At 45.0% G+C, this 26,883-nt stretch overlaps 1 protein-coding gene across 1 annotated transcript in view; it reads right to left on the bottom strand.

The window, feature by feature from the left end:
* KIF4A (kinesin family member 4A) overlaps positions 1-26,883 on the bottom strand; it is a 68,808-nt gene that overhangs the window by 11,846 nt on the left and 30,079 nt on the right. The window contains exons 15-29 of the mRNA XM_087946233.1: positions 25,970-26,171; positions 23,369-23,447; positions 23,128-23,272; positions 22,535-22,645; positions 20,612-20,695; positions 16,871-16,984; positions 15,854-16,009; positions 15,577-15,662; positions 14,408-14,537; positions 14,030-14,200; positions 12,625-12,726; positions 9,712-9,789; positions 9,513-9,611; positions 7,388-7,531; positions 3,531-3,650 (exon numbers count right to left, since the gene is read on the bottom strand). Coding sequence (XP_087802359.1) covers positions 3,531-3,650; positions 7,388-7,531; positions 9,513-9,611; positions 9,712-9,789; positions 12,625-12,726; positions 14,030-14,200; positions 14,408-14,537; positions 15,577-15,662; positions 15,854-16,009; positions 16,871-16,984; positions 20,612-20,695; positions 22,535-22,645; positions 23,128-23,272; positions 23,369-23,447; positions 25,970-26,171 — 1,821 coding nt within the window. The remainder of the gene's footprint in view (positions 1-3,530; positions 3,651-7,387; positions 7,532-9,512; positions 9,612-9,711; positions 9,790-12,624; positions 12,727-14,029; positions 14,201-14,407; positions 14,538-15,576; positions 15,663-15,853; positions 16,010-16,870; positions 16,985-20,611; positions 20,696-22,534; positions 22,646-23,127; positions 23,273-23,368; positions 23,448-25,969; positions 26,172-26,883) is intronic.

Here is a 26,883-nt window from a genome sequence, read left to right as displayed (position 1 = left end):
GGCAGAAGCAGCAGTGGCGGCAGCGGGGGGCAGAAGCAGCAGCGGTGGCGGCGGCAACAGCAGGAGGTGGCGGGGCGGGACTTTTGGGCTGCGGCTGCCGCCTTTTCTGTTGCTCGCCTCGCCCCCACCTTGCGCTTCCTCTCTCCTACAAATGCAGCAGCGGCGGCGGCAACAGCAGGAGGTGGCAGGGTGGGACTTTTGGGCTGCGGCTGCCCGCCTTTTCTGTTGCTCGCCTCGCCCGCCTCGCGCCTGCCTCTCCTCCTCCTCACTGGATCTTTCATGAAGGTTGGAGTGGGCGTTGGGCCGCATTACGGGCGACCTGGGCCGCATGCGGCTCGTGGGCCGCGGGTTGGACAAGCCTGGTCTATATCTACCTACCTACCTCTACTGACCTATTCATCCATCTACCTACCTAACCACCCACTCACCCACCATATGTCTCATCTGTCTGTCTATATCAACCTACCTACGTACTTACATCTATCTATCTATCTATCTATCTTTCTATCTATCTGTCTATCTATCTGTCATCTATCTATCATCATCTATCTATCTATCTATCTATCTATCTATATCTATCATCTATCTATATCTATCATCTATCTACCTATCATCTATCTATCTATCTATCTAGCTATCTATCTATCTATCTATCTATCTACCTACCATTATCTATCTATCTATCTATCTATCTATCTATCTACCATCATCTATCTATCTATCTATCTATCTATCTATCTACCATCATCTATCTATCTATCTATCTATCTATCTATCTATCTATCTATCTATCTATCTATCTATCTATCTATCTATCTATCTATCTACCATCATCTATCTATCTATCTATCTACCATCTATCTATCTATCTATCTATCTATCTATCTATCTATCTATCTATCTATCTACCACCATCATCATCATCTATCGATCTACCTACCTACCTATCCACCCACCCACCATGTCTCTCATCTGTCTATATCTACCTACCTACCTCTACTGACCTATTCATCCATCTACCTACCTAACCACCCACTCACCCACCATATGTCTCATCTGTCTGTCTGTCTATATCAACCTACCTACGTACTTACATCTATCTATCTATCTATCTATCTATCTATCTATCTATCTATCTATCTATCTATCTAATCTATCTAATCTATCTATACATCTATCTATCTATCTATCTATCTATCTATCTATCTATCTATCATCTATCTATCTATCTACTTATCATCTATCTATCATTTATCTATCTGTCTATCTATCTATCTATCTATCTATCTATCTATCTATCTATCTATCATCTATCTATCTATCTATCATCTATCTATCTATCTATCTATCTATCTATCTATCTATCATCTATCTATCTATCTATCTATCTATCTATCATCTATCTATCTATCTATCATCTATCTATCTATCTATCATCTATCATCTATCTATCTATCTATCTATCTATCATCTATCTATCTATCTATCTATCTATCTATCTATCTATCTATCATCTATCTATCTATCTATCTATCTATCTATCTATCTATCTATCTATCATCTATCTATCATCTATCTATCTATCTATATATATATCATCTATCTATCTATCTATCTATCTATCTATCTATCTATCTATCTATCTATCTATTATCTATCTATCTATCTATCATCTATCTATCTATCATCTATCTATCATCTATCTATCTATCTATCTATCTATCTATCATCATCATCTATCTATCATCTATCTATCTATCTATCTATCATCTATCTATCTATCTATCTGTCATCTATCTATCTATCTATCTATCTATCTATCTATCTATCTATCTATCATCTATCTATCTATCATCTATATATATATATCATCTATCTATCTATCTATCATCTATCTATCTATCTATCTATCTATCTATCTATCTATCTATCTATCATCTATCTATCTATCTATCTATCTATCTATCTATCTATCTATCATCTATCTATCTATCTATCTATCATCTATCTATCTATCTATCTATCTATCTATCATCTATCTATCATCTATCTATATATATATATATCATCTATCTATCTATCTATCTATTATCTATCTATCTATCTATCTATCTATTATCTATCTATCTATCTATCATCTATCTATCTATCATCTATCTATCTATCATCTATCTATCTATCTATCTATCTATCTATCTATCATCATCATCTATCTATCTATCTATCTATCTATCTATCTATCATCTATCTATCTATCTATCTGTCATCTATCTATCTATCTATCTATCATCTATCTATCTATCTATCTATCTATCTATCTATCTATCTATCATCTATCTATCTATCTATCATCTATATATATATATCATCTATCTATCTATCTATCTATCTATCTATCTATCTATCTATCTATCTATCTATCTATCTGTCATCTATCCATCTATCTATCTATCTATCATCTATCTATCTATCTATCTGTCATCTATCTATCTATCTATCTATCTATCTATCTATCTATCTATCTATCTATCTATCATCTATCTATCTATCTATCTATCTATCTATCTATCTATCTATCTATCTATCTATCTATCTATCTATCTATCATCTATCTATCTATCTATCTATCTATTATCTATCTATCTATCTATCTATTATCTATCTATCTATCTATCATCTATCTATCTATCATCTATCTATCTATCTATCTATCTATCTATCTATCATCATCATCTATCTATCATCTATCTATCTATCTATCTATCTATCATCTATCTATCTATCTATCTGTCATCTATCTATCTATCTATCTATCTCTATCTATCTATCTATCTATCATCTATCTATCTATCTATCATCTATATATATATATCATCTATCTATCTATCTATCATCTATCTATCTATCTATCTATCTATCTATCTATCTATCATCTATCTATCTATCTATCATCTATCTATCTATCTATCTATCTATCTATCTATCATCTATCTATCTATCTATCTATCTATCATCTATCTATCTATCTATCTATCATCTATCTATCTATCTATCATCTATCTATCTATCTATCATCTATCTATCTATCTATCTATCTATCTATCTATCCATCCATCCATCCATCCATCCATCTATCCATCCATCCATCCATCCATCCATCCATCCATCCATCCATCCATCCATCCATCCATATTTCTCTCATCTGTCTGTCTATATCAACCTCTACTTACCCACCTATTCATCTACATACCTTTCTATCCACCCACCCATCATATGTCTCTTTTTCACGCCCGCCCCCCCCCCTCCAAATTCAGAAAATTCAATTTCTTCTCACATCAGGGAGACAAAAAAAAACAACAAAAACCTTTAAATGCTCTCTTCGCTTCCTGTCCTTGGAGGACAATCGCGACCTGGGTGACTGAGAATCTCTAAAGGCCCCCAGGGTCACTTGCTTGAGCAGAGGATGGGATGGAAGACCTCCGAGGTCCCTCCCAACGCTTGTGGTTCTGGAGGGGGAGGGTGGAACTCACCAAGACCTCTTTGTTCCGGTTCTTACAAATGGCTTCCTCGCACCAGCAATCCTCCGTGCAGGCCGTTCGCTGCTTTTGGCAACCGCACTTCTTATTACCACAGCGGCCTCGACAGGAGCACTAAGGAGAGGAGACCACCAGGAGAAGAGTCAGAAAGAGAGAGACCCAGCAGGGATGGTGAGGTCTGGGATCTGTTCTCCCCCAACTGGGTGATTTGGGGCCACTCCCCAGGAGTAAGTATGAAAGCTGGCTGGGTGACTTTGGGCCCAATCACTAGGAGAAGGTGAGTTCTAGTCCCGCCTTAAGTATGAAAGCTGGCTGGGTGACTTTGGGCCAGGCATGATATTCCCCTCAGAAAAAAAATCGGGGCCGGCCAAAGAGACCCCCACTGCGTGCCAAGAAATCGCCCGCGCGCCCGCCCGCGTCATCCGCCCGCTCGCCAGCGCGTGCCCGCCCCTCGCACCAACCGCCGCTCGCACCGCCCGCCGCGCCCGCCCGCCAGCGCGCCGCCCCACGCACCGCCCGCCCGCCGCTCGCACGACCGCCGCTCGCACTGCCCAACGCTGCACCGCCGCCAACGCCCGCCACTCACACCAACCGCCGCTCGCACCGACCGCCGCTGCACCGACCGCCGCTCGCACGCCCAACGCTACGCCGCCACTGCACCAACCGCCGCTCGCACCCGACCGCCCGCAGCGCGCCATCGCCCCACCGCACCGACCGCCGCTCACACCGACCGCGCGCGCGCGCCGCCGCTCGCACCGCCCGGCGATTCGAAAAATCGGAATTCGATTTTAATCGGAAAAATATCATGCCTGCTTTGGGCCCAATCACTAGGAGACGGTGTGTTCTAGTCCCGCCTTAAGTATGAAAGCTGGCTGGGTGACTTTGGGCCCAATCACTAGGAGACGGGGAGTTCTAGTCCTGCCTTAAGTATGAAAGCTGGCTGGGTGACTGGGCCCAATCACTAGGAGATGGTGAGTTCTAGACCCGCCTAAGGCATGAAAGCTAACTAGGTGACTTTGAGCCAGTATCGCTCTCTCAGCCCAACCTACCTTACAGGGTTGTGGTTGGGAAAATAATAGGAGGGAGTATTAGGCCTATTCACCTTGAGTTATATGTGGGAAAAAGAGGTGGAATAAAAATCTAAAGGAAAAAGCCGGCTTCCGGTTTGAAGTCTCTTCGGCAACAGACAGAAATCCGTGTTTGTGTGCGGTTTCGGTCTGGGCTCGCCGCTGGAGCGCCCCGAGCCTGCTGGTTTCGGGGCTAAGCCACCCCGTAGAGGTGGTGAAGAGGGGGGAGACTGCCAGCAGGGTCGAGGAGAGCCACATCTCTCCTCCCCAGCTGGCCATTACTCCCTTTCCCGAAGGCGGTAGGAGCGGTGGTCAGAAATGGCCACCTCAAAGAAGAACTCGACCGGAAAAGAATGTGCAGGAGGAAGATAAGAAGTGAAAGTTTTGGCTGACCGGGTTAAATTGTAAAAGCAACAACTAAGGTACCCTGGAATTTAAACTTACAAAAAATAACATCGCTCCCAAAGAAGAGTCGGAAGCAACGAAGGAAAGTGAAAAGGGAAAGGTTTTTTTTTTCCCTCTCTCCTCCTTCCCTATACTGACAACTAAGAGACTTAAATAAGAAATTGGAAAAATCCGCTTTGACATTAACAGGCAATTAAGCTGAAAATAAAATGTCAAAGGGATAACAAAGATTTCTGAACACTAAAACATTTTTTTCATAAGCAGGAAGGGAGAGAAAAAGAATAAGGGCAGGATCTGGAAGAGGGAGGAGACTGTCTGGAATTAAAAAGAATCTACAGTAAAACTTCAAGACTTCTAAAAGATACATCTTAACTGAAATTTGCAACTAAATAGTAACCCCAGGAAGAGAAAGTGGAAAAACAAGAGCAAAAAGAAACAGCTTGCGTATATTTGGATTATTTGGTGATCTTTGGATTCTTGGTTATTATATTTGAATGACTAAAATTAATCGGGTGGTTGTTTAAAAATTTATACAATGGCACTACTTCTGGATGAATTGAAAATGGAACTTAAAAAGTACAAAGAAGATGCACAAGAAGGGAAGAGTTCTTTTGGCTTCGTTTTTCAATTCTTAGAAATGGAGATTTGGAACTATGACAAACAACAAGACTGCAAAACAAGAAGACTGGGACAAAGAAGAAGCCATCTTTAATGAACAAGTAATTCTATGTGGGGAAGAAAAAGGAAAGGGGGGAAAGAGAATGGAGAATTTAAGACTTAAAAAAACAACCAAAGAAAAGAAAAATAATTTGAAAAATAAGTATAATACTGGAAAGCAACAGAAAAGGGGAATACAGAAGAGAGAAATAGAGGTAGAGAGACAAGGGGGTAAAAAGGGGAGAGAGAAGAAAAGAGGGAAGAAGGAAAGGATAAGTTACAAAGGACCGGAACAAGATATAGAGAAACAGGACCTATTTAGAGATAATGGGTGAAAATTTAACTGAAAAAAGGATTCTGTAAAGGTACATAAGATTGTATTGTTATATTAGTAATAGAAATAACTTTAGAAAATTGGAAACAATGTATGATTAAAATGAGGGATAAAATAGTTAGTGTAATTTAGTGAAATATTTGTGAATAAAATAAGTGAAATAAAATAAATGAGAAAATTGAATTAGGAAGGAACGGGAACATTTTAATTAGTTAATGTTTTATAAAATATAAGTGAGGGGGGGAATTAATTATGGAAAGCTTATAATTGTTCCCATAGAAGTATGATATTTAATTGAAAAGTAATGTTAAAGAAGTTAAGATTTTAATGAATATTAATATTAATGATAGAATTGAATTGGAATGGAATGTGTTGTTTTAATTACATATATTTATATATTTTTTCTTTTTTTAAGAATTAGTGTGTATTTTAAGAATGTACCAAGCAGAATCCGAATGGAAGTTATGTATTATATTGAATGTTATAACTTTAGGGTATATATTGAAGCTTAAATAAGAGTTAAATGAATAAACTTAAAAGATATAAAGGCGTCATACTCCAATCAGTAACTACAGGAGAAATTTTGTTTAATGAGAAAAGATAATTGAAACAGGACAGACAAAAAATATAAATATAATGATTTGAATTGAGATGAGATAATTAAAATAAAATTGAGAAAATTAAAAGAGGGGAGAAGCTATGCAGAAAATGTAAAGCAGTAATAAGATATGGAATAGAACATAAAAATGAGCATGAAGTTGAATTTGTGTCTGTACGAAAAAATGTAACCTGGGATTATGCTACTTTCAAAAAAGATGTTTTATTTGTATTTTTGTGTGTGTGTGAAAGCTCAAAAATAAAATTTACCAAAAAAAAATAAAATCTAAAGGAAAAAGCCCATCTCTAATATAGGTTTATACAGGAGGAAGGTGGGAGGGAAGATAGAAAAGAGGAAGGAAAGAAGGGAGGGTAGGAGGAAGAAGGAAGGGAGGGAAGGATTGCTTGAAACCCACGTTCCAAGGACCTGGGGCTCAAGAGAATTCTAGCCTGTGGGAATTCTTCCCAGTGATTGACGTTTAGCATCCTGCCAATCACCTCTTTCCCTCCTGGGAATATGGAGGCCTTCAGATCACTCCCACGAGTGCACATCGCCTTGTCCATTTGAAACCATTCCTTTGACACCCACTTACTTCTACAACTCATATCTAGGAGTGCAGGGGGCTCAAGAGACCAACCTGTCTTGTCTGCTTTCTGTACAGAAAGAGAAGGCATTCAACTCAGCGACCGCTAGCTAAGACAGAAAAGGCAAGCCTCCATGTTCAGGAGCAGTCTTCTGAAAACTAGAGGACAGTGACACGAGGAGTGATTTTTTTCCATTGCTCACGTACTCCTAAAGTGTTCCTCACGATTCGGGGGACTTTGGTCGGCAACCACTCCTTTTCCTCTTTTTCTTCTTCTACTGAGCTGTATGAATCTGAGAATTCCTCGGTGCATATTTCGGATTTTGGCTTTGCAGTGGTCATCCAGTGAGGCTTTGATTGAACAAGAAGAAGGGAAAAAATCTGAGTTTTGAGTTGAAGGAAGAGCAAAGAATATTCCAGATGGTTAGCTTAGGCAGCTTTGAAGCACAGAGTTACAGACTAAGATGGTGTTTCTAAGTCTCTGTAACTTTAAAAGGGGTGGACCAACTCCCAGAATTCCCCAGCCAGCCATTTTGGCTGGGGAATTCGGGTCCATCCATCTTAAATCAAACTGACCAGAGAATTCTCGGACTTGAAGTCCACCCATCTTAAAGTTGCTGGCTCCATGTTGAGTGGGGAATTCTGGGAGTCAAAGTCCACCCATCAAGATCTACTACTTCCATTTACTTTGGACCCATTCCAATTTGCATATAGGAGTAACAGATCAACTGATGATGCTACGTCCATTGCTGTCCATACTGTATTGAATCATTTGGAACAACAGGGAACATACGCAAGGCTGTTATTTGTGGATTATAGTTCTGCCTTTAACACCATTCTACCCAATAGGTTGCTTTTAAAATGTCCAATTTGGGTATCAATCAGAGGATTTGTTTGTGGATAAAGGACTTCCTGACAGATAGGCCAGTCAATAAGGATGGAATCTCACCATTCTTCTATCCTGATACTAAGCACAGGAGCCCCCCAGGTTTGTCTACGAAGCCCCTTCCTTTATTCTCTGTACACACATGACTGCACCCCATTGTATAATAACACCAGTGCAATTATCAAATTTGCGGATGACACAACAGTGTTGGGGCTCATTAATAAGAACAATGAGTCTGCTTATAGAAAAGAAGTACAAGTGCTGACACTGTAGCGTAAGGAAAATAATCTTACACTTAACACGAAAAAAAAAACCTAAAGAACTTATAATTGACTTCAGGAGGAAGAGAGATGTACATTTACCATTGTACGTAAATGGTGAGGAGGAGGTGGAGAGGGTTGGTAGTTTTAAATTTCTGGGCACTTCTATCTCAGAGGATCTCCTCTCATGGACTATGAATGCTAACATGCTTGTGAAGAAGGCACAGAAGAAGAGGCTGCACTTCCTGAGAATGCTCAGGGAGATCAATCTATCTCAGCACCTACTTCTGTCCTACTACCGCAACACCATTGAGAGTGTCCTGACATGCGGCATCCTTGCATGGTACGGGAGCAGCTCTGTAGCGGACAAAAAGGCCCTACAGAGAATCATTAAAACTGCCCAGAATATCATTGGGCTCCAGCTACCAGCCCTGGAAGGTATCTTTGCACCTCGCTGTTTGAGGAAGTTGCACAACATTCTCGGAGACTCTTCCCATCCTGCTTACAATCTTTGTGAAGTTGTTGCCTTCTGGCAGAAGATACAGAACAATTAAAACTCGGACCGCATGTTTTCTGAACGGTTTTTATCCCAGAGCCATAATTGCACTTCACAATGAACTTAAGGACCACCATCAGTCAGCCGTTGGGGCAGTACTACTTGGTCTGTTGTGAGGATGCTTCTGTGTTTTAGGGGGTGGAGAATTTTGGAGGCTGGGAGTGTGTTTGGGGATTGTCGTGTGTGTGTGTGTGTGCGCGCACGCGCACCCGCGCACACACACATTGGGTCTGGTCTCTGGATGTTATGTGAATTTCGTTGTATATATATATGCTGTGTATATAGATACAATGACAATAAAGTATCATCATCATTATTAAAGATGAATCGGGAATTCTTCGACTTGACGGGCATCCATTTTAAAACAGGCTGGCTGGGGGATTCTTGTAACATGATGAGTGGCAAATAAATTTACTAAATAATAATAATATGGACTTAATTTTAAAAATTGCAGACTTTTGTTTAGTTAACATGGTTGCTCTTAAATGGGTACAGTACACAGCTGCTGTTTAACAAGGCCAAGGAGAATATATTATCACCTCCCTATTTCTAATCCCTGCCAACAGGACCGGGGGAATGCCAACCCCTCCCTCAAGAGGCTCTATAACACCCCCTCCCAAGATCACCCACCTTGGGAGGGATGTATTCACAAGGAGATTCGAAAACATCTCCAGATCTGGAACCTTCGTAGGGCTTCTCTCCTGTAGCAACCTGGAGAATCTTTAATTTCTGCGGGAGGAAAAAATGGAGGAGGTGAAGGAGGAGTTGCGTGAGTCAGCAAGGAGTGAAGTCACCTTGTCCCGGCAGGTGAAGCTGTCCTTGGACTCACCTGCTTCAGGGCTTCTAGCTCTTGGCAGACTTCATGATTTTTTTCCAGTGCCTCTTTCATCTTTCCAAGCTCTTCATCCTGCTCGCAGAAAGGGGAGAACGCATGAGACAAAGAGAGGGAGGGATGGAGCAACAGAAGTTTGGGGCGCCATTGTGGTCTCAAGTTGAGGACCACCACCCCGGTATTTTCCCCTGTCCTCGACGTAACCTAAATCAGACAGTCAGAAGACATGACCGAAAATTCTTTTAATTTCACGACAGATAGGATAGATTGAACCATAAGTTTCAATGGGGGAAAAAAATGTGACCCTAGACCAGGTCAAGTCCCAAAACGCCAGGGAATTTCTAGAAGCATAGCCCTCTGACAAATCAGCCATCAATAGACACCTTAACCACATCTACAGACTCTGCAAAAAAGGATTGTAGAAAGTTAGCAACCCACCCCTCTCCTAGAAGAATGAAATATTTTGGAGAAATATTAAAAAGTATATTTTCCTAAAGGAGAAATATGCTCTTGGAGAGTAGCCCCATCAGGATTCTGGCAGTTACCCAAATTAAATCCTGAGTCTTGAGCCAAACTTCCAAAACTTCAAAAGGACTTATTGGGAGTTAACATGTCCGGCACTGCCCGGGTGCAGCCGACTCTGAGACCCATCATTCCTTGTCACCTTTGACCCTGGTTTCCCCTCCTCCCACCCCCCTGGGTGTATCATAATTCATATTCTCCAGTGGGACACCTCCATAGCCCAGAGCCATCAATCATGTTCTCCCGTTGGAATTTTGCGGGGCAGAAACTTCAGTCACCTAGTTACTATCTTTGAAAAGCTATGTATGGAATGCACTTTCGGTTTCCAAGTTGCCGCACTGCTCTTTCAAACCCCTTCTTTCCCCCACTCCCTTTCTGTTGGCAACTCTAAAAAGACCATAGAAATATTTTATGAGTTGACCCCCTCTCCTTTCTTAATAGCCCACAGCAGGACTGGGCCAGCCCTTCTACAAGACCTTGATGATGGGATTAGCCCTTAGTCAAGATCCAACCCAGGACAAAGCCATTAAGACACAATAGGGATTGGCCCAACACCCTTTCAGAACACAAGCCTCTTCGTTACATTGCATCAGCCCAAGGTTCAACCAAACTTGACTCAGACAAACATGACCCCACATGGCCCCATGGGAGTCTGACTACAGCCAATAGAATACATGTTCTTGCACAGGAACAAGAAGCTCAAGTGCAAAGCCCAAGAGAGGATATAAATAGCTCTCTTAGCTCCATGTGGTCATCTGCACCAGAACAATGTGCTTCACGGTTCAGCTCCATTAAACCATCTTTCCAAGCAGCCTCCACGTTTCCAGTGTCTTTTCTCCCTGCTTGGAACTGAACCAGATGGATATTTCTTCCAACACAATCAATCACAGCCCACAAGAGAGAGAAAACAACAACCCAGCACCTCTCCACCAGCGATCCGCACCCAGCTCAGCATAGATTAACTCCCAAGGTTCACTTCAGACCGAGGATTAAACAAAAAATACCCCCATCAAGAAACTGCCAAAGAGGGGGGGGGTTCTTCGACACACCCTAACCGGGTTTACTAGATGCAAATAGAAATACATACTATTTCCACTGCAAGGAAGATAAAGCAGGAACGGTTAAATTGAATACTTTATTCAAAGAGGAAAATGTGTTTTTATTTGGATATCACTTTTGGAATCTGTGCTTGCGAAGAAGAAGAAAAAAAGGAAACTTTGATTTTGGTTTTGTTGAAAAGAAAGACCTGGTGTTATAGAAATGGCTCATTGTGTACTAATATGTAAAAGCAAAAAGTTGAGGCTGGGGTGTATTTATCTTAACAATCAACCGATAGAACAGAAATTGCCTTTGGAAGCTGTGGGAGCTCCATCACTGGAGGATTTCAAGAAGAGACTGGACTGCCCCCATCTGTCAGAAATGCTGTAGGGTTTCCTGCATTTTGGGAGAGGGGGTTGGACTTGATGACCTACAAGGTCCCTTCCAACTCTTCTCATCTGTAATTTTGTACTGTGCTAGGAGGAGTTGGAAGTCAAAGCCCCCTTTTCTTTCTTTTTCTCTTCCCTCTTGTATTTCACACCCCTTTTCCCCATTCCCTTTCCTTCCCTTAATTTCCTGTTATCTTTTCTTCTTTTGTATTTTATACAATAATAAAAAAGAAAGAAACTGCCAAAGAGCCATCAATAAACAGCCCAACCCAAGGAATGCCTAAGGTCACCTCCACCCACCCACCCTGACAAGGCAAATCACCAGAATACAAACTGACAGCAAACAGCATTTCTTAATAGCACTGATGGTGTTACCTAGTTGGGTCATGAAACGTCTGCAAGAAAACAAGCAAGCTGGGCATGGTTAGCCTAGTGAAGAGAAGGCCCGGGGGGGGTAGGATAGCAATTTTCCAATATTTGAGGGATTCCCACAGAGAGGAGAAGGGGTCAAGCTATTTTCCAAGGCACCCGAAGGCGGAGAAGGAACAATGGATGGAAACTGATCCAGGAGAGATTCAACCTAGAAATAAGGAGACTTTTTCTGACCATGAGAACCATCAACCCATTGAACAGAAGTTGCCTTCAGAAGTTGTGGGAGCTTCACCTTTGGAAGCTTTCAAGAAGAGATTGGGGTGCCATCTGTCAGAAACGGTGTAAGGTGTCCTGTTTGTGCGGGGGGTTGGACTGAATGACCTATAAGGTCCCTTCCAACTCTGTTAATCTGTTAAAGGCTCAGAGAGCAAGCACCAAGGGCCCCTCCAGAGCCCTCCACGGTGGCTGGTCTCTTTCTTTCTTTCCCTTTCTTCCACCAGCAAGGAATCCTCAGGCCGCCTGGATCCTGTTGGTCTGAAACCCTGCCAAGCTTCCCCCGGATTGAAGGCCCCCTCCCCTCTCCTCTTACCTGGAATTGTAGGCGATCCAGAAGCCGCTGCTCCCTTTCGGAAGTCGAGGTGGTTTTGTCGCCTTTCTCCTGTTGCTGGACTTGGCTGAGCAGGTAGAGAATCTGTCAAAGGGACAGGAAAGAAGAGTTGGCAGCGACTGGAGAGAAGGCGAAGCCAACCAGGAACTGGGAGTCCCATGATCCACAGCTTCCCCCCTACAGAAGTTGAGCTCCAAGCCAGCTTTGGAGTTTTGTCCTTAAGGCTGCCAGACTCACTTAGAAAAGGGGAAGCCGGATTCACTTAACCACAACATTCCCGTGACTTAATAATTACAATTATCTTGACCTCCTTTTAATGATCTAATAATCCCTTGTGGGGTGGAGGAGCCTGGGCAACTGAATGGAGCTGAGTGTTTACTGGCCGGATGCCCTTCCTGTCGCCAGCGCGGAGTTTTGTTCAGCAGATAGATATATTCTCATTGTGTGCCCAGAGAGAGAGAAATATCTGCCTCTACCTAGGATCGAACTCACAGCCTCCGGATTGTGAGGCGAGAGCTCCTGCTCTAGGCCGCTGCACCACTCGATTTAATAATCACAATCGAGCCCCCAAATTCAGGTGAGTAAATGCTGCCTGAATCTTAGCCCCCTTTTACGACTTCCCCCTCACGCTTGTTCACTTTCGAATCCCCACAGTTGGTTAAATGATTGTCAAGGCTTCTTAACCGAATACGGCTTCTGAGTTTGCTTCTCTGAAGGTTGCCGTGTGAATCCCCGGGACATGCAACCGTCATAAATGCGAGTCAGTTGTCGAGCGTCCAGATTTTGATTACCATACTTGACCACAGAGATGCTGTAACGGTTGGTAAGTGTGGGGGGGAAAAAAGAGCCCTACGGTGTCACCGTAACTTTGAACGGCCACTAAAAGGGATGGTTGTTAAATCAAGAGCGGCAGCTGCAGTGATTCACTTAACAACTTGAGACGAGAAAAGTCACGAACAGGACGAAGCTCAATTTGATTGTCCTGCTTAGCAACGGAAACCTGGGACTGAATCATGCTCATAAGGCGAGGACCACCTGGTATATCCTGATTTCCAATCCATCATTTTTGTGGGTTCACCGAGTGGTGCGGTGGCCTAGAGGTGGAGTTCTCGCCTCACAATCAGGAGGCTGTGAGTTCGATCCTAGGTAGAGAGATATATTTCTCTCTCTATGGGCACACAGAGAATATATCTGCTGAACAAAACTCCGCATTGGTGAAAGGAAGGGCATCCGGCAAGTAAATCCTCGGCTCCATTCAGTGGCCCTGACTCCACCCCGCAAGGGATTATGGGGGTCATTACAAGATTATTTTTGTCGGACCACCGCACTACCTAATAATGCAGCATTTCTACAGAAGGGAGGGTGGGGTTTTAAGGCCAGGCCGCACCTTCTCTTGATATTCCTGCTCAACCTGGACCAGCCTCCTCTCCTGTTCAGCCTCTGTGTCTGCAGCCTCCTTCCGCTCTTCCTGAAGCATCTTATGGATGTCGACGCAGTTGGCTTTGCTCTGCTGAAGGTGGCTTTCAAGTTTCCCAATTTCCACGTTAGAGGCAACTAGCTTCAGGAGCAAGAAAATTCAAACAGATGGAGAGGATACTAGGAGAGCTTCTGGCCAGCTGCCCCTCTTAGCCAGAAGGTTTGGGCCTCCTCTTGAAGGTACCAACCAGCAACATCTTGGGGGAACAGGCGAGCCAGCAAGGAAGGCCCTGGGTGCCATTTCTGGAGTGGCCCCTATTTCTCTGCCTCCCCCTCCCCCCCAACTTACTTCTCCAATCAGATACTTGATGGCACACTTGGTTTCTGAAATGGTGGCTATATTTTCCCAGCGGTGTTTGGTCAGGTCGCCGGTCTCGGCATCCAGCAGCTTCTGCTGCAGATCTGCAATTTGGGCGCTCCTGTGGAAGGAATCATAGAGTTGGTGGATGTCGGTTTCCAGAAGATGACATCTTGGGGGGGACAAAGCCACGTTGCTCCCTACTTATGGGTGGAAAGTGAGGGGAGATGCTCACGGAAGTGGGGCCAGTCCGCCTCTCTCCCTTTAGCCCTCGCTGTTTCAAAAGGTCTACTGCAGGGGTCTCCAAATTTGGCAATTTAAAGACTTGTGGACTTCAACTCCCAGAGTTCCCTAGCCCGGGAGAGGGATTCTGGGAGGTGAAAGTCCACAAGTCTTTCAATTGCCAAATCTGGAGACCTCTGATCTACAGTAAAACTCCCGTGGAAAATTGGCCAGGATGAGCCAACTGTTTGAATGTATAAATTCAAACAGGAACTGTGCCGGAAGTCTACCTTATTGTTCAGAAAGAGCTCTGGGGTCTTTCTGAGGGACAACTGGAAAAAGCAACAGTATAACCAGAGTTGAGAGGGAGCTCAGAGGTCTTCTATCCAACCCCCTCTTCAAACTATTTCAGATAAATGACTGTCCAATCTCTTCTTATAAAGCTGCAGTGATGGAGCACCCACCACTTCTGGCTAATTGTTCTAGGGTCAAGGCAGCTAGCCTGTCCTGTTTTGGCCCCAGGGAGGTGTTCAGTTGTCATTCAGAGTCTTCATTCCAGATTGTATAAAATTCTTTATCTATTCCATACTTGGTCATCTAAGGTAGGGTTTGCCAACCTTGGCCCCTTTAAGACCTATTATGGACTTCAACTCCCAGAATTCCCCAGCCAGCAAGGGATTACCAATATTAAGCACAGATAGGAGAAGAACAGAGGTGGGCTGGACGACCTTTATCACATTTCTGTAACTTTCTTAACATGCATATCACTTTCTTAGTAGACAGCGGGAATGCGGTCGACATCATATATCTTGATTTCAGCAAAGTGGGGGGGAAAATGGCTGGCTGGGGAATTCTGGGAGTTGAAGTCCACGGGTCTTAAGGAGGGCCAAGATGGACACACTCCAATTTAAGAAACAGCTTTCTCGTTATTCTCTTGCCTGAGTTCCATTTCAGTCTCCAAACTCTCGATTTGCTTGGTGATGGAATGGTTAATTTCCAAGGTTCGGTAGGAAAATGTGCGTCTCTGGGGAGGAACAGAGAGAAATCAGTGCCGGAAGAACCGTAAAAGCTGAATTTAGAGGAGGGGGAGAGAAAATCCATTTAAAGCCAGGGAATCGCCTCCAAGCCCGCTTCCAAAGACCTGGATTAAGGAAGGAAGAATGGTCCCTCCCTTCTCCTCCGGGCCCCTTTAGAAGCAGCCTGGACGTTGCTCACCCTGTATTTGGATGGGAGGACTTCCCCAGCCTCCTGCTTCTTTTTCAGCAGAGCAATTTCCTTGGCCAAGGTTTTCCGGTCACCCAAAAGGTGGTTCAGGTGATGCTGAGCTTCTTCTATGCTCACGAGGACTTCGACTTCATTCACCAGCCAGTTCTGGGAGGGAGGAGAGGATCTTGGTATACGGCAGGGGGTGTCGAACTCGGTTTCATCGAGGGCCGCATCAGGGTTGTGTTTGACTTCAGAGGGCTGGTGTGTGTGTGTGTGTGTGTGTGTGTGTGGCCATAGTGGGCCTTTGACACCAGCTCAAGAGGCATTCTCCCCCCCCCCCTCTTCCTTTCTTTCCACAGTTCTTCACCGTAACCATTTCCCCATCTCTTCTACTAGGTATTACGGGTAAACGTTTATTACTTATTCTTCATACTCCGTTAAACGTTTTATTTCTAAATTTATCACCCAATTGCTTAATAGTAAGTTGCTTTTCCGGGCAGAAAAGCTATTTATAACTATTGTATTTTTTTTATTATTATTCAACTAATAAATAAAAACACAACTGCATAAAATAACACGATCGTACGAGAACTAACAGCGGAGGCAAATTTCCAGGGTGGTAAATAGGAACGGCCGTCAATGATAGATTGTTGGTTGGAGATGAAATGGACCTACAGTATGTAAAATCTGGCATTAAACTGTAGTGTTAAAAACAGGAGGTTGCTTGCTTGCTATCCAGATCAGGCACTTAACTTGAGGCCACGTAATGGTAATCCAGTCTGATCCAGGCCTCCTCTGCTGGCTGAAAATGGGCCATGCGGAGGCCCCATGGAGCTCGTTCTGGGCCGGCAATGCTGCAGGAGGCTGTGGAGCTCCACGGGAGTCTCTCCCGCTGGCCCTGGGTGACCCTTCCCATCCTCCACTGCCTGCTGGGACCCTCCCGGCAAAGAAGGCAAGTCTGTTCCCCCAGCTCTTGGGAATCCTGAGAGCAACTAAGGAGCGAGAGGGCCATTCCTGGAGCCTCACCTTCACCCGAGAGGTGGCGGCTTCGAATCCCTGCTTGTGAGCGTCCTTTCGTTTCCTCACTACCTGCTGTTGCTTATGTAGAGCTTCCTTCAAGCGCTTGTTAGCTGCCGCAGCCTGGCAGGATGACAGGAAAGGTGAGAATGTTGGAAGAAGGGGGATGGGAGCATTTACAGGCCAAGTCCTCGACTTACAACCAATTCGTTTAGTGACCCGAAGGTGCTTTTCTTTTTTTTTTTCCTTCAAAAGGCACCTGGACTTGGATGGCTGAGAATATTCACAGAACGTTTATTTTGTGACCTTTTTTGTGTGTTAAGTTTGTATTTACCGACAAAGAAACAAAGGGAGACTAGTATACATCTATTTCAAGCTATTTAAGATCTATTTCAAGCTGTTCTGGGTTCAAATCCCAGAAAAGGTATAGCTACCATGTTTCCCCAAAAAGAAGACCTGTCTTATTTATTTATTTTGCCACCAAAAAGGCACCAGTTCTTATTTTCGGGAGATGTCATCCACTGACTAACCCAGAGGCCTTGGCAAGTTTAAGACTGGTGGACTTCAACTCCCAGGATTCCTGAGCTAGCATGACTGGAGGAGGAATTCTGGGAGTTGGAAGTCCACAAGTCTTAAAGCTGTCAAGTTTGAAGACCCTTGGACTAACCTGTGACTACAACTCTCCAAAGGTAAGTAGTAGGGCAGCTCCATCCACACCCTAGCTTAATTTTTACCCGTGCACTCTGGAGCGGGCGAGATCTTAATTAGGGCTTATTTTGGGTGCACGTGTAAAAATCGAGCTAGGACTTATTTTCAGGGTAGGCCGTATTTTCGAGGAAACCGGGTAGCTGAGAGCTAAGTAGCTCAAAAAATCTAAACTAGTCTCCCTTTATTTCTTTGTCGGTAAATATAACTTCAACACAAAAATAGTTTGTTGCGAAAGCGACGGCCTGCGAAGGCTCCTGGATCGGGGCTGAAAGGCGAAAGCAATATGCTCCATCCCATATTTGGGTAGAGCAGGTTGCCCTGATTAAAAAACACTTATTTAGGAAACCTTCCTAGTGATAAGAGGCCTTGGGGGGGGGGGGGGGGGGGGAGGAACAAATGTTTTTCACACCCTGCAGCATTCCCAGGGTCACGTGATCAAAATCCAGAGATTTGGCAACTGGCTTATACTTACGATGGTTGCAGTGTCCTGGGGTCATGTGACAGCCCACTCCCACCCCGTATATCTGACAAGAAAAGTCTGGGGGAGGCAGATTCACTTAACGACCATGCTACTGTTGTGGTCCGTCGGCAGCCTGCGGAGACAGCAGTAGAGTCAGACAGTGGGGAGGACCATGGGCCAGTCCAGGAGTCTGGGAAGGACTCAGACGAGGGTCCTGCGTCCAATGCAGAGATGGGGCCAGGACCATCTGGGAGTGAAGTGCCAACTCTGGAGCTTCCAGAATCTGTCAGCAGCAAGGCAGAGGAACAAGGGGAGCCTGTTCCCAGTGTGCGCATGCACAGAGCTGCCAGAAGGCAAGAACAGTTAAGACAAAAGGGGTGACTCGGGAGTAAAGAAGTGATTGGCCCTCCCATAAGACATAAACGAGGAGCAAAGGGACACGAGCCTTTGCAGGAAGTAACTTTGTTTGCTCTGGTCAGTTTTAAACTCTCTGTGTGGACTTTGTAGTCCGTTTGGCTTTTTACAGTTAATTTGGCACTTTAGTTGTTGGCAGCAATTCAAAGGAGAGAAAGGTGGGTGCTTATCTCAAGGGACTGTTTGGGACTCATTACAGGCTGGGAATGAACATAATCCCCAGCCGTTGAAATAAAAACAGGGTTGTTTGGACTAAGCGTGTGATTAATTGCAGCCTCAGAAAGGCTTGGTCAGAACAGCTACTCGCTTAATAACTGCAGTGATTCAATCACAACTAGGACAAGAAAGGTGGAACAAAATTCACTTAAAGAACTCTCTCAACCTAGCAACAAAAATTTGGGGCTCCACTGTGGCTGTAGACTGAGGACTATTTAATTTAATGTGGAGAAAAGCAAGGTTTTACACCTGGGCAAGAAAATCAAAGGTATAAGCACACATTGGGAGATCTGGTTCAAAAACAGGAACTGTGAGATGGACCTTGGAGTCCTAGTGGACGATCCCTTAAACACGAGCCAGTTGTGTGCAGCAGCAGCCAAAAAAGCTAATATAATCCTTAGTTACATAAACAGAGGCATAGAATCAAAATCACATGGAGTGTTACTACAACTTTATGAAGCCTTAGTAATGCCACACCTGGAATCCTGCATCCAGTTTTGGTCACATTACAAAGAAGATGTTAAGATTCTGGAAAAAGTGCAGAGAAGAATAACTAAGGTGATTAAAGGCCTGGAGACTAAAAAAATACGAAGATTGGTTGCAAGATTTGGGTTTGGCCAATCTAGAGAAACGAAGGACATGGGGGGATGTGATAGCAGTATTCCAGTATTTGAGGGGCTGCCCCAAAGAAGAGGGGGCCCCTTTGTTTTCCAAAGGCAAGACAAGATACAATGGATGGAAACAATCGAGGAGAGAAACTATGTAGAAATAAGGAGAAAGTTCCAAACAGTGAGGATAATTAACCAATGGAATTGCTTTCAAGCAGAAGTTATGGGTGTTCCATCACTGGAAGCTTCTGAGCAGAGACTGGACAGCCACTTGTCTGAAACAGTATAGGGCTGGCTCCTGCTTGAACAGGGGGCTGGACTAGAAGACCTCCAAGGCCCCTTCCAGCTCTATTCTGATTATCTGTAATGCCAAGAATCGGACAGATATGAAGCCTGCCCATTATGACCTCGAAGCAGGCCACCCACTTGGCCCACACAATTTTGGGATCCTTTTTTGTGGCGGTTGTGAAGCGAGCGTTGAAGTTGTCAAGTGAACAACACAGTCATTAAGCAAACCCATTGTTTCCTAGGGTGTGTTTTGCCCCAAAACAAAAATAGAGCTAGTCCTTGACTTATGACCACAAGGAAGCCCGAAAATTTTCTGTTGCTAAGGGAGACATTTGTTAAGCAAATCCTGCCCTATTTGCCCGACTTCGCTAGTCAGAAGGTCATAAAAGGGGATCAACTGACCCTCAGGACACCGCAACCATCGTAAGTGTGAGTCAGTTGCCAAGCGTCTGAATTGTGATCGTGATGTGGACTATGGGGATGATGATATGCTCATTAAGTATGAAAAACGGCCCCGAGTCCCTTTTTTCCCACTTCCGTTGTTAACTTCGGTCCATCACTAAATGAACGGTTGTAAGCAGAGGACTCCCTGGATTAGCAGGATTAAGGCAGAGACGGCGAACCTTTCTGTTGTGCTGAAAGCGCAAGTGCCGGCACCCCGCCATCCCCGCTTACCTGCACTGCGCTTGCGCAGGCCTCCCAGCTGGTTTTAGGCCTGTTTGAGGGCTTTTCGGGCCTCCCGGAGGCTCGAGGGAGGCCTCTGCAGCGTTTTTCGGCCTCCAAGTACCGTAGTAAGTGATGAAACCGGTCTGGTTTTCGGCCTCCAAAGGATGCAGAGGCTTCCCTGGAGCCTCTGGGAGGCTGAGAAAGGCCTCAAATGGGCCGAAAGCCAGCTGGGAGGCGCACACATGCGCAGTGCAGGTAAATCTGGTTGGGGTGCATGTGCCCGCACAAAGGGCTCTGCGTGCCACAGGTTCGCCATCACGGCTTTAAGGAGAAACCCCAGGGGCTTCTAAAACAGGAAAGCATAGAAAGAGTATTCATGACCCCCCTCACTTCTTCTGTTTTCCGCCGGAGGATCATGGCTTGCTTCTGGAAGTCCTGCTCCAGCCTGACCAGTTCACACTGCCGCTTGCGATCCTGAGGAACGAGACAAGGATAGCAAAGTTGCAGGCTGTCCAGACAGAAAGAGGAGGAGAAGGCGGCTGGATCACCGTTAAAAGCTTCTCAGTTTGTTCAGCTGAGATGGGGGCTCAACTTTAAGGGCATTTATATTCCACCAAGAGGTCTAAATCCATCCTAACCTCCAGGTGAGTTGCAAGAGAACTCCCAGAATTCCCTACCTCTTTGGCCATTATGGGAATGGTAATCTTGATCTACACGTGGCCAGGGGTCCAGTGTGACCTACTGGGGAAAGCCGATCTGTTGTATTATTTACATAGGGTGGATCAATCTTCTGGCAATTGGGCCGCATACTCTGGTCTAAGACAGTCAACCTTGGCCGCTTTAAGATGGGTGGACTTTTTCCCAGAATTCCCCAGCCAACCACGCCTATTTTCTTATTTCTCCTACCCCGGAGAGATTGCAGAGGAAGGGATTATAAGGGAGTAAGCAGGCCACAATGGGCATACCTGTGAAAACAATGCATAGTGGCAAGGAATTCGGGGAGCTTAAATCCACCCATCTTCAATCCCAATGATTTAAGCCCTCTGGTGGTTAGAATGCAGTGCTGCAGGCTAATTATGTTGACTGCCAATTGACAGCAGTTCGAGTCTCACCGGATCAAGGTTGACTCAGTCTGTCATAACCCTGTCGGAGTCTGAATCCAAGGAGGAAGACGAACAGCGACAAGGATTGGGAGTGTGGCTCTGTTGGCTGTGGAGGAAACTGGGGAAGGGCAAAGTCTGGCTGCGCAGAGCAGCGGAGAGGTAGAACAAGGGAGAGGGAGCTCAGAGGAAGACCCAGGCCCACCTCCTCTTCATCCTAGGGCTGTGATGGCGAACCTATGGCATGCCAGAGGTGGCATGCAGAGCCCTCTGTGGGCATGCGAGCCATTGCCCCAGCTCAGCGCATGCCCTCGTACCTCCTGCCAGCCAGCTGATCTTTGGGTCTCTGCTGTGCGTGTGGGGGGCGGGATGCATGCACAGGGGTCATGCATGCATTGTATTTTGGGGGTGCGCATGTGTGCTTTGGGCACTTGGTGCCGAAAAGGTTAGCCACCACTGTCCTAGGACACGCAGGGAGGAACAGAAAAGAGAGCAACATAGGTTGCATGGCTTACGGGGGAGGAAAGGGTCCCGATTCCCTTCATTAGCCACACCTGGGAATGAGAGTTTAAATGAGATGCAAACCGAGATCAGCGGTTGCTGGGAACAAATGTGAGTTTATCTTGTGTTGACTTTGGTTATCTGTGTTCCTGGCATCCTCCCAACCATGTTGAGTTATTGCCGTGCCTTCACGTCTGCAATTCCTTCTCCTGCCCTGCCGGACTAATTATCTCATCTTGCCTTGATTGGACTTATAGTTACAGTTTTTGTTGACCATGTTTTGGACTTGATTCTCTGCAGCCAAAGGCTGTTCCTGGGAGAATTTTTCTCAAGCCAGAAGGTAATCAGGATATTGGGCAAAATTGGAGCTAGTAAAGGGACTCCTACTGATTATCTGACTGTGTTGCCTTTGTGCCACGCCCCGGATCATCACACTGTCATTCATCCTTCCGAGGTGGGTAAAATGAGGACCAGATTGTTGGGGGCAAGAGGCTGACTCTGTAAACCGCTTAGAAAGGGCTGTAAAAGCTCCATGAAGCCATATACTCTAAGTCTAAATGCTATTGCTATTAAAAAAGCTAAGGTTGACCAACAGCAGTCAAGGAGGACTGAGGTCTACATTTCAGAGAGAGGAGATGGTCACTCTCACTGCTAGGACAGCTGATGGTAAGGAAGATGCTTTCGTGTGAGAACGACCAAGCACCCAGCTCACCTTGGCCTTCAGCTGGACAACTTCCTTATCCGTTTTTTGTTTCCACTGTCGGAATTTCTCAGCATCTTCTTTCATCTCCCGAATCAGCAGAACCCGTTGACTTTTCATGGCCTACAAGTTGAACACGAAGGAGCAAAACTGTTTTTTTTTTTAAAGAAAGAGTCTGTGGGAAGGATTCAAACAGAATTCTAGTTGAAATTGAGGAAATCACTCTTATAAGGGCGACAGGCAAATGTAAGGCATTTTGTCGGTAAAAATAAAATGCCTCACGTTTTTACCGACAACCTTTGGGAATGGATGGATTATATCACTAGCCGTCTCTAAAGGAACAAGCTTCCAAGTTTCAGTCTGTCACAGACCCCCAAATATGTGTACTTTACATCGATGTATTTGCTTTCCTTAATATTCCAAGGCACATTCAGCTGGGTGACTTTGGGCCAATCACCAAGAGACAGTGAGTTCTAGTCCTGCATTATGAACGAAAAGCAAGCTGGGTGACATTGGGGCCAGTCTTACTCTCTCAGCCTAACCATCCCCACAGGGTGGTTGTTTGCGGAAAATTGAAAGGAAACAAACAAACCAACATTGTTTACCTGGATCTCTTGGTGGAGTTTGGAGACGGTCTGCTCGCTGGATTTTTTCATGTTCAGAAGCTTGGATTGTTCCTTCAGCTTCTTCTTTAGCTCGCTCATCTCCCCTTCCAGCTCCTGCAGGCGTTTCCGGCGACGCTCGCTCAGCCTGAAAGGAGATCGGAGACAAACGTTCTGAGTTCAGCTACCTCATTCAGAGACCCTTCCCCAAGAGGGATAAAGCCCAGGCCCCTGTGTTTCTTACTTGGCTTGACTGTCTTTCTTGGTCACCTGAAGGACGAGGAGCAACTCTTCCTTCTCCTTTTGCAGTTTGGCTACCGCCGCTTGGGATCTGGATATTATTCTTGTCGAAAGGAGGGGAGGGGAAAAAAAGGCAACTTGGCATCTTGGAGGCAGGTTTTTTTCAACTGCCCAGATGCCCAAAGGGTCATTTCCTCTGGCCAACCAGCCTCACTCAATTTTTCTGCTCAATGCCTCTTGCTGTTGTGGCCTTTGGCCGCCAGCCCCTCTAGAAGCCGAATCGGGAGGAGGAGGAGGTGTGGAAGCCAGGGTCAGCACCAACCTGAGAGCTCCGATGGGGAAGAGGGAATGGAGCTGGCAGAGGGAGAGAGGCAGAGGCGGAGCCTGGCCCGTCCATCAGCCCTCAGATGGAGAGTCAACAGCCCCTTGCTCTGGAGGTGGCTGATGAGGAAGAGGAGGAACAGCTGGGTCCAGGGCCTGAAGTGAGGATGCGCAGAAGGCAGAGAGGAGAGGAGAGCAGTGGAAATCTAGGGGCTGGTCCTTGGGATGGAAGAGCCACCGCTGCTAGCGAAGCCCCACCCCAGCTCTGGAGATAAAAGGCAGGGGGCGGAGATGAAGAGGGGTGGCTAACAACTATTCATCTCCCTGTCAGACAGACTTGTTAGCCTGCGTTGAAAGAGAAACTTTTTTCCAGGGCTGCTGGAGCTCGTAATAAAGGAATCATTGATTTTAACTAGAGGGTTTGTCGTGTTTGGGGAGCTGGGTCAGAACACTTGCAAGCTGGCAAGAAGTTTCCTGTGATTCTTATAAGTGATGTTCCAAGGGGAATTTTGTAAGAAAAACCAGTTCTTGGGAAGAGTGGGAGCATGTAAGCAAGAGAGAAACATGAAAAGGAATGGATTTCTTCTCTTGATTTGGCTGCTTTTTTCCAAGTAGCCTCTTCAATCAGAACAAACTGGTTAGAGGGAACCCCATGTACCGATACTCCTTGATTTATGACCACAATTAAGCCCCAAATTTTTGTCGCTCAGTGAGAGAATTGTTAAATGAGTTTCGCCCCATGATATGACCTTCCTTGCCACGGTAGTATAAGTGGACCACAGCAATTGTGAAGTTCGTCACATGGTTAAGCGAATCTGGGTTTCCCCATTGCTTGTCAGAAGGTTGCATGGCCCCGGGGATGCTGCGACTGTCATAAATAGGAGCCAGTTGCCAAGCATCTTGACTTTTGATCCCGTGACCATGCGGGAATGCTGCAGCGGTCGTAAGTGTGTTGTGGCAAATCGAGGTCTTCCTGTATTACTTATTCTCTGTTTTAATTCCACATCACAAGAAATCAAACACAAAGGGGCTGGAAACCCATCTTGAATAGGTAAGCTGGAAGAAGGCCAGGAAATGGATCACAAGGTGAACATGAGCACAGCAGGGTGAGGAAACCGCTTACAAAGGCATGAAATGAAATATTTTGATGCATCAATAGAAGAATGTCCAATCGCTCGGAAGTCACAGTTCCTTTCGATCTGCGTTACTCAGCACATCCACCGACACCTTATACATTTACCATTCTACATAAAGGAGGTGGAGAGGGTTGGTAGTTTTAAATTTCTGGGCATTTCTATATCGAAGGACCTTTCATGGACTATGAATGCTAACATGCTTGTGAAGAAGGCACAGAAGAAGAGGCTGCACTTCCTGAGAATGCTCATGGAGATCAATCTATCTCAGCACCTACTTCTGTCCTACTACCGCAACACCATTGAGAGTGTCCTGACATGCGGCATCCTTGCATGGTACGGGAGCAGCTCTGTAGCGGACAAAAAGGCCCTACAGAGAATCATTAAAAACGACCCAGAATATCATTGGGCTCCAGCTACCAGCCCTGGAAGGTATCTTTGCACCTGGCTGTTTGAGGAAGTTGCACAACATTCTCGGAGACTCTTCCCATCCTGCTTACAATCTTTGTGAAGTTGTTGCCTTCTGGCAGAAGATACAGAACAATTAAAACTCGGACCACATGTTTTCTGAACGGTTTTTATCCAAGAGCCATAATTGCACTTCACAATGAACTTAAGGACCACCATCAGTCAGCCGTTGGGGCAGTACTACTTGGTCTGTTGTGTGGATGGTTCTGTGTTTTAGGCGGCGGGGAATTTTGGTGATGGGGGTGTGTTTGGGGATTGTCATATGTGTGTGCGTGTTGGGTCTGGTCTCTGGGTGTTGTGAATTTCGTTGTATGTGTATACTATGTATATACATACAATGACAATAAAGTATTCTTATTATTATACACATTGTGAACTTCAGATGTAGTTCTGAGCTACCAGCGAAAAAGCTAGGGCTTGACCCTTATCCCCCACAAGGATGGCAATCTCCCGATTTGGTCTGCTGGGTTTGATAGTACTAGCACTTAAGATGTATATAACGCTTCACAGGGCTTTCCAGCTCTCTCTGAAGCGGTTTACAGAGTCAGCCCCAACCATTTGGGTCCTCATTTTACTGACGTCGTAAGGACAGACAGAAGGCTGAGTCAACCTTGAGCATGGTGAGATTTGAACTGCTAAATTGCAGGCAACTGGCAGTCTGCAGAAGTATCCCGCGTTCTAACCATGGTGCAAGCTTACCTGTGACTGGCATTGGATGGGTTCCAGCTGGCGGTCGCTCTGGGCGAGCTTCTGAGCCAGGGCCTCCTTCAGAGTGAGGGCTTGGTTGAGTTCTAGCAGCTCCTTGGACATCTGAGCTTGCTGGAGAGCATGCTGAGCGGCATAGTCGCCCGAAGACTGGGGGGCCTCCATGTCTACCGAGGACTCCTGGACGAGAGAGAAGACATGGGAGATGATTAAGAGCTTTTACATTGTCATGCAGCGTTTCTCAACCAGAACAGCAGCACTTAAACTTATATACCGCTGTTGAGGTAATTCCCTGTTAGGAGAATGAGTGCACACAGGGAGACGTAGTGAGAGTGATGTTGAATAACACGTGACCAGCACACAGATACACTGAATAGTAAAATGTAGGTTTTACTTCCAGTAAACGGTTAAGCAAAGTCCAACAAGCAGTCCAAGTCATACACGGTTAAAGCAGTCAGTATTCAGTCCAGGGATAATCCAAAATCAAAGTCCAGTATCATAAACAATTCAGTAAATAGACTCACAGCAATCCAAGAAGAACGACGATCAGCAACAGTCAATAGGGGAAAATGCAGGAACCAAGAACATCAAACATCAGAAAATCTAGCAACTAGCAACTAATAACAACAGGACAGAACAACCCAGGTTTCTGGCTCCAGCTTATGGCTGTTTGAGGAACCACACCGAATTACAATTTTAGCATTCCCTTAAAGAGACAGTATTAAATGTCTATCCTGGTTCATACACTGCTCAAAAAAATAAAGGGAACACAAAAATAAGACATCCTAGATGTCTCATTAAATACTTTGTTCATTACATAGTTGAATGTACTGACAACAAAATTACACAAAAATTATCAATGGAAATCAAATGTAGCAACCCATGGAGGTCT

The sequence above is a fragment of the Notechis scutatus genome, chromosome Z (genome assembly GCF_049901735.1).
Source record: "Notechis scutatus isolate UNSWTSFEM ecotype Mainland chromosome Z, rNotScu1.2, whole genome shotgun sequence".
NCBI classification, from domain to species: Eukaryota; Metazoa; Chordata; class Lepidosauria; order Squamata; family Elapidae; genus Notechis; species Notechis scutatus.
The sequence above is the reverse complement of the archived record's forward strand: the minus strand, read 5'-3'. Positions and strand labels throughout refer to the sequence as shown.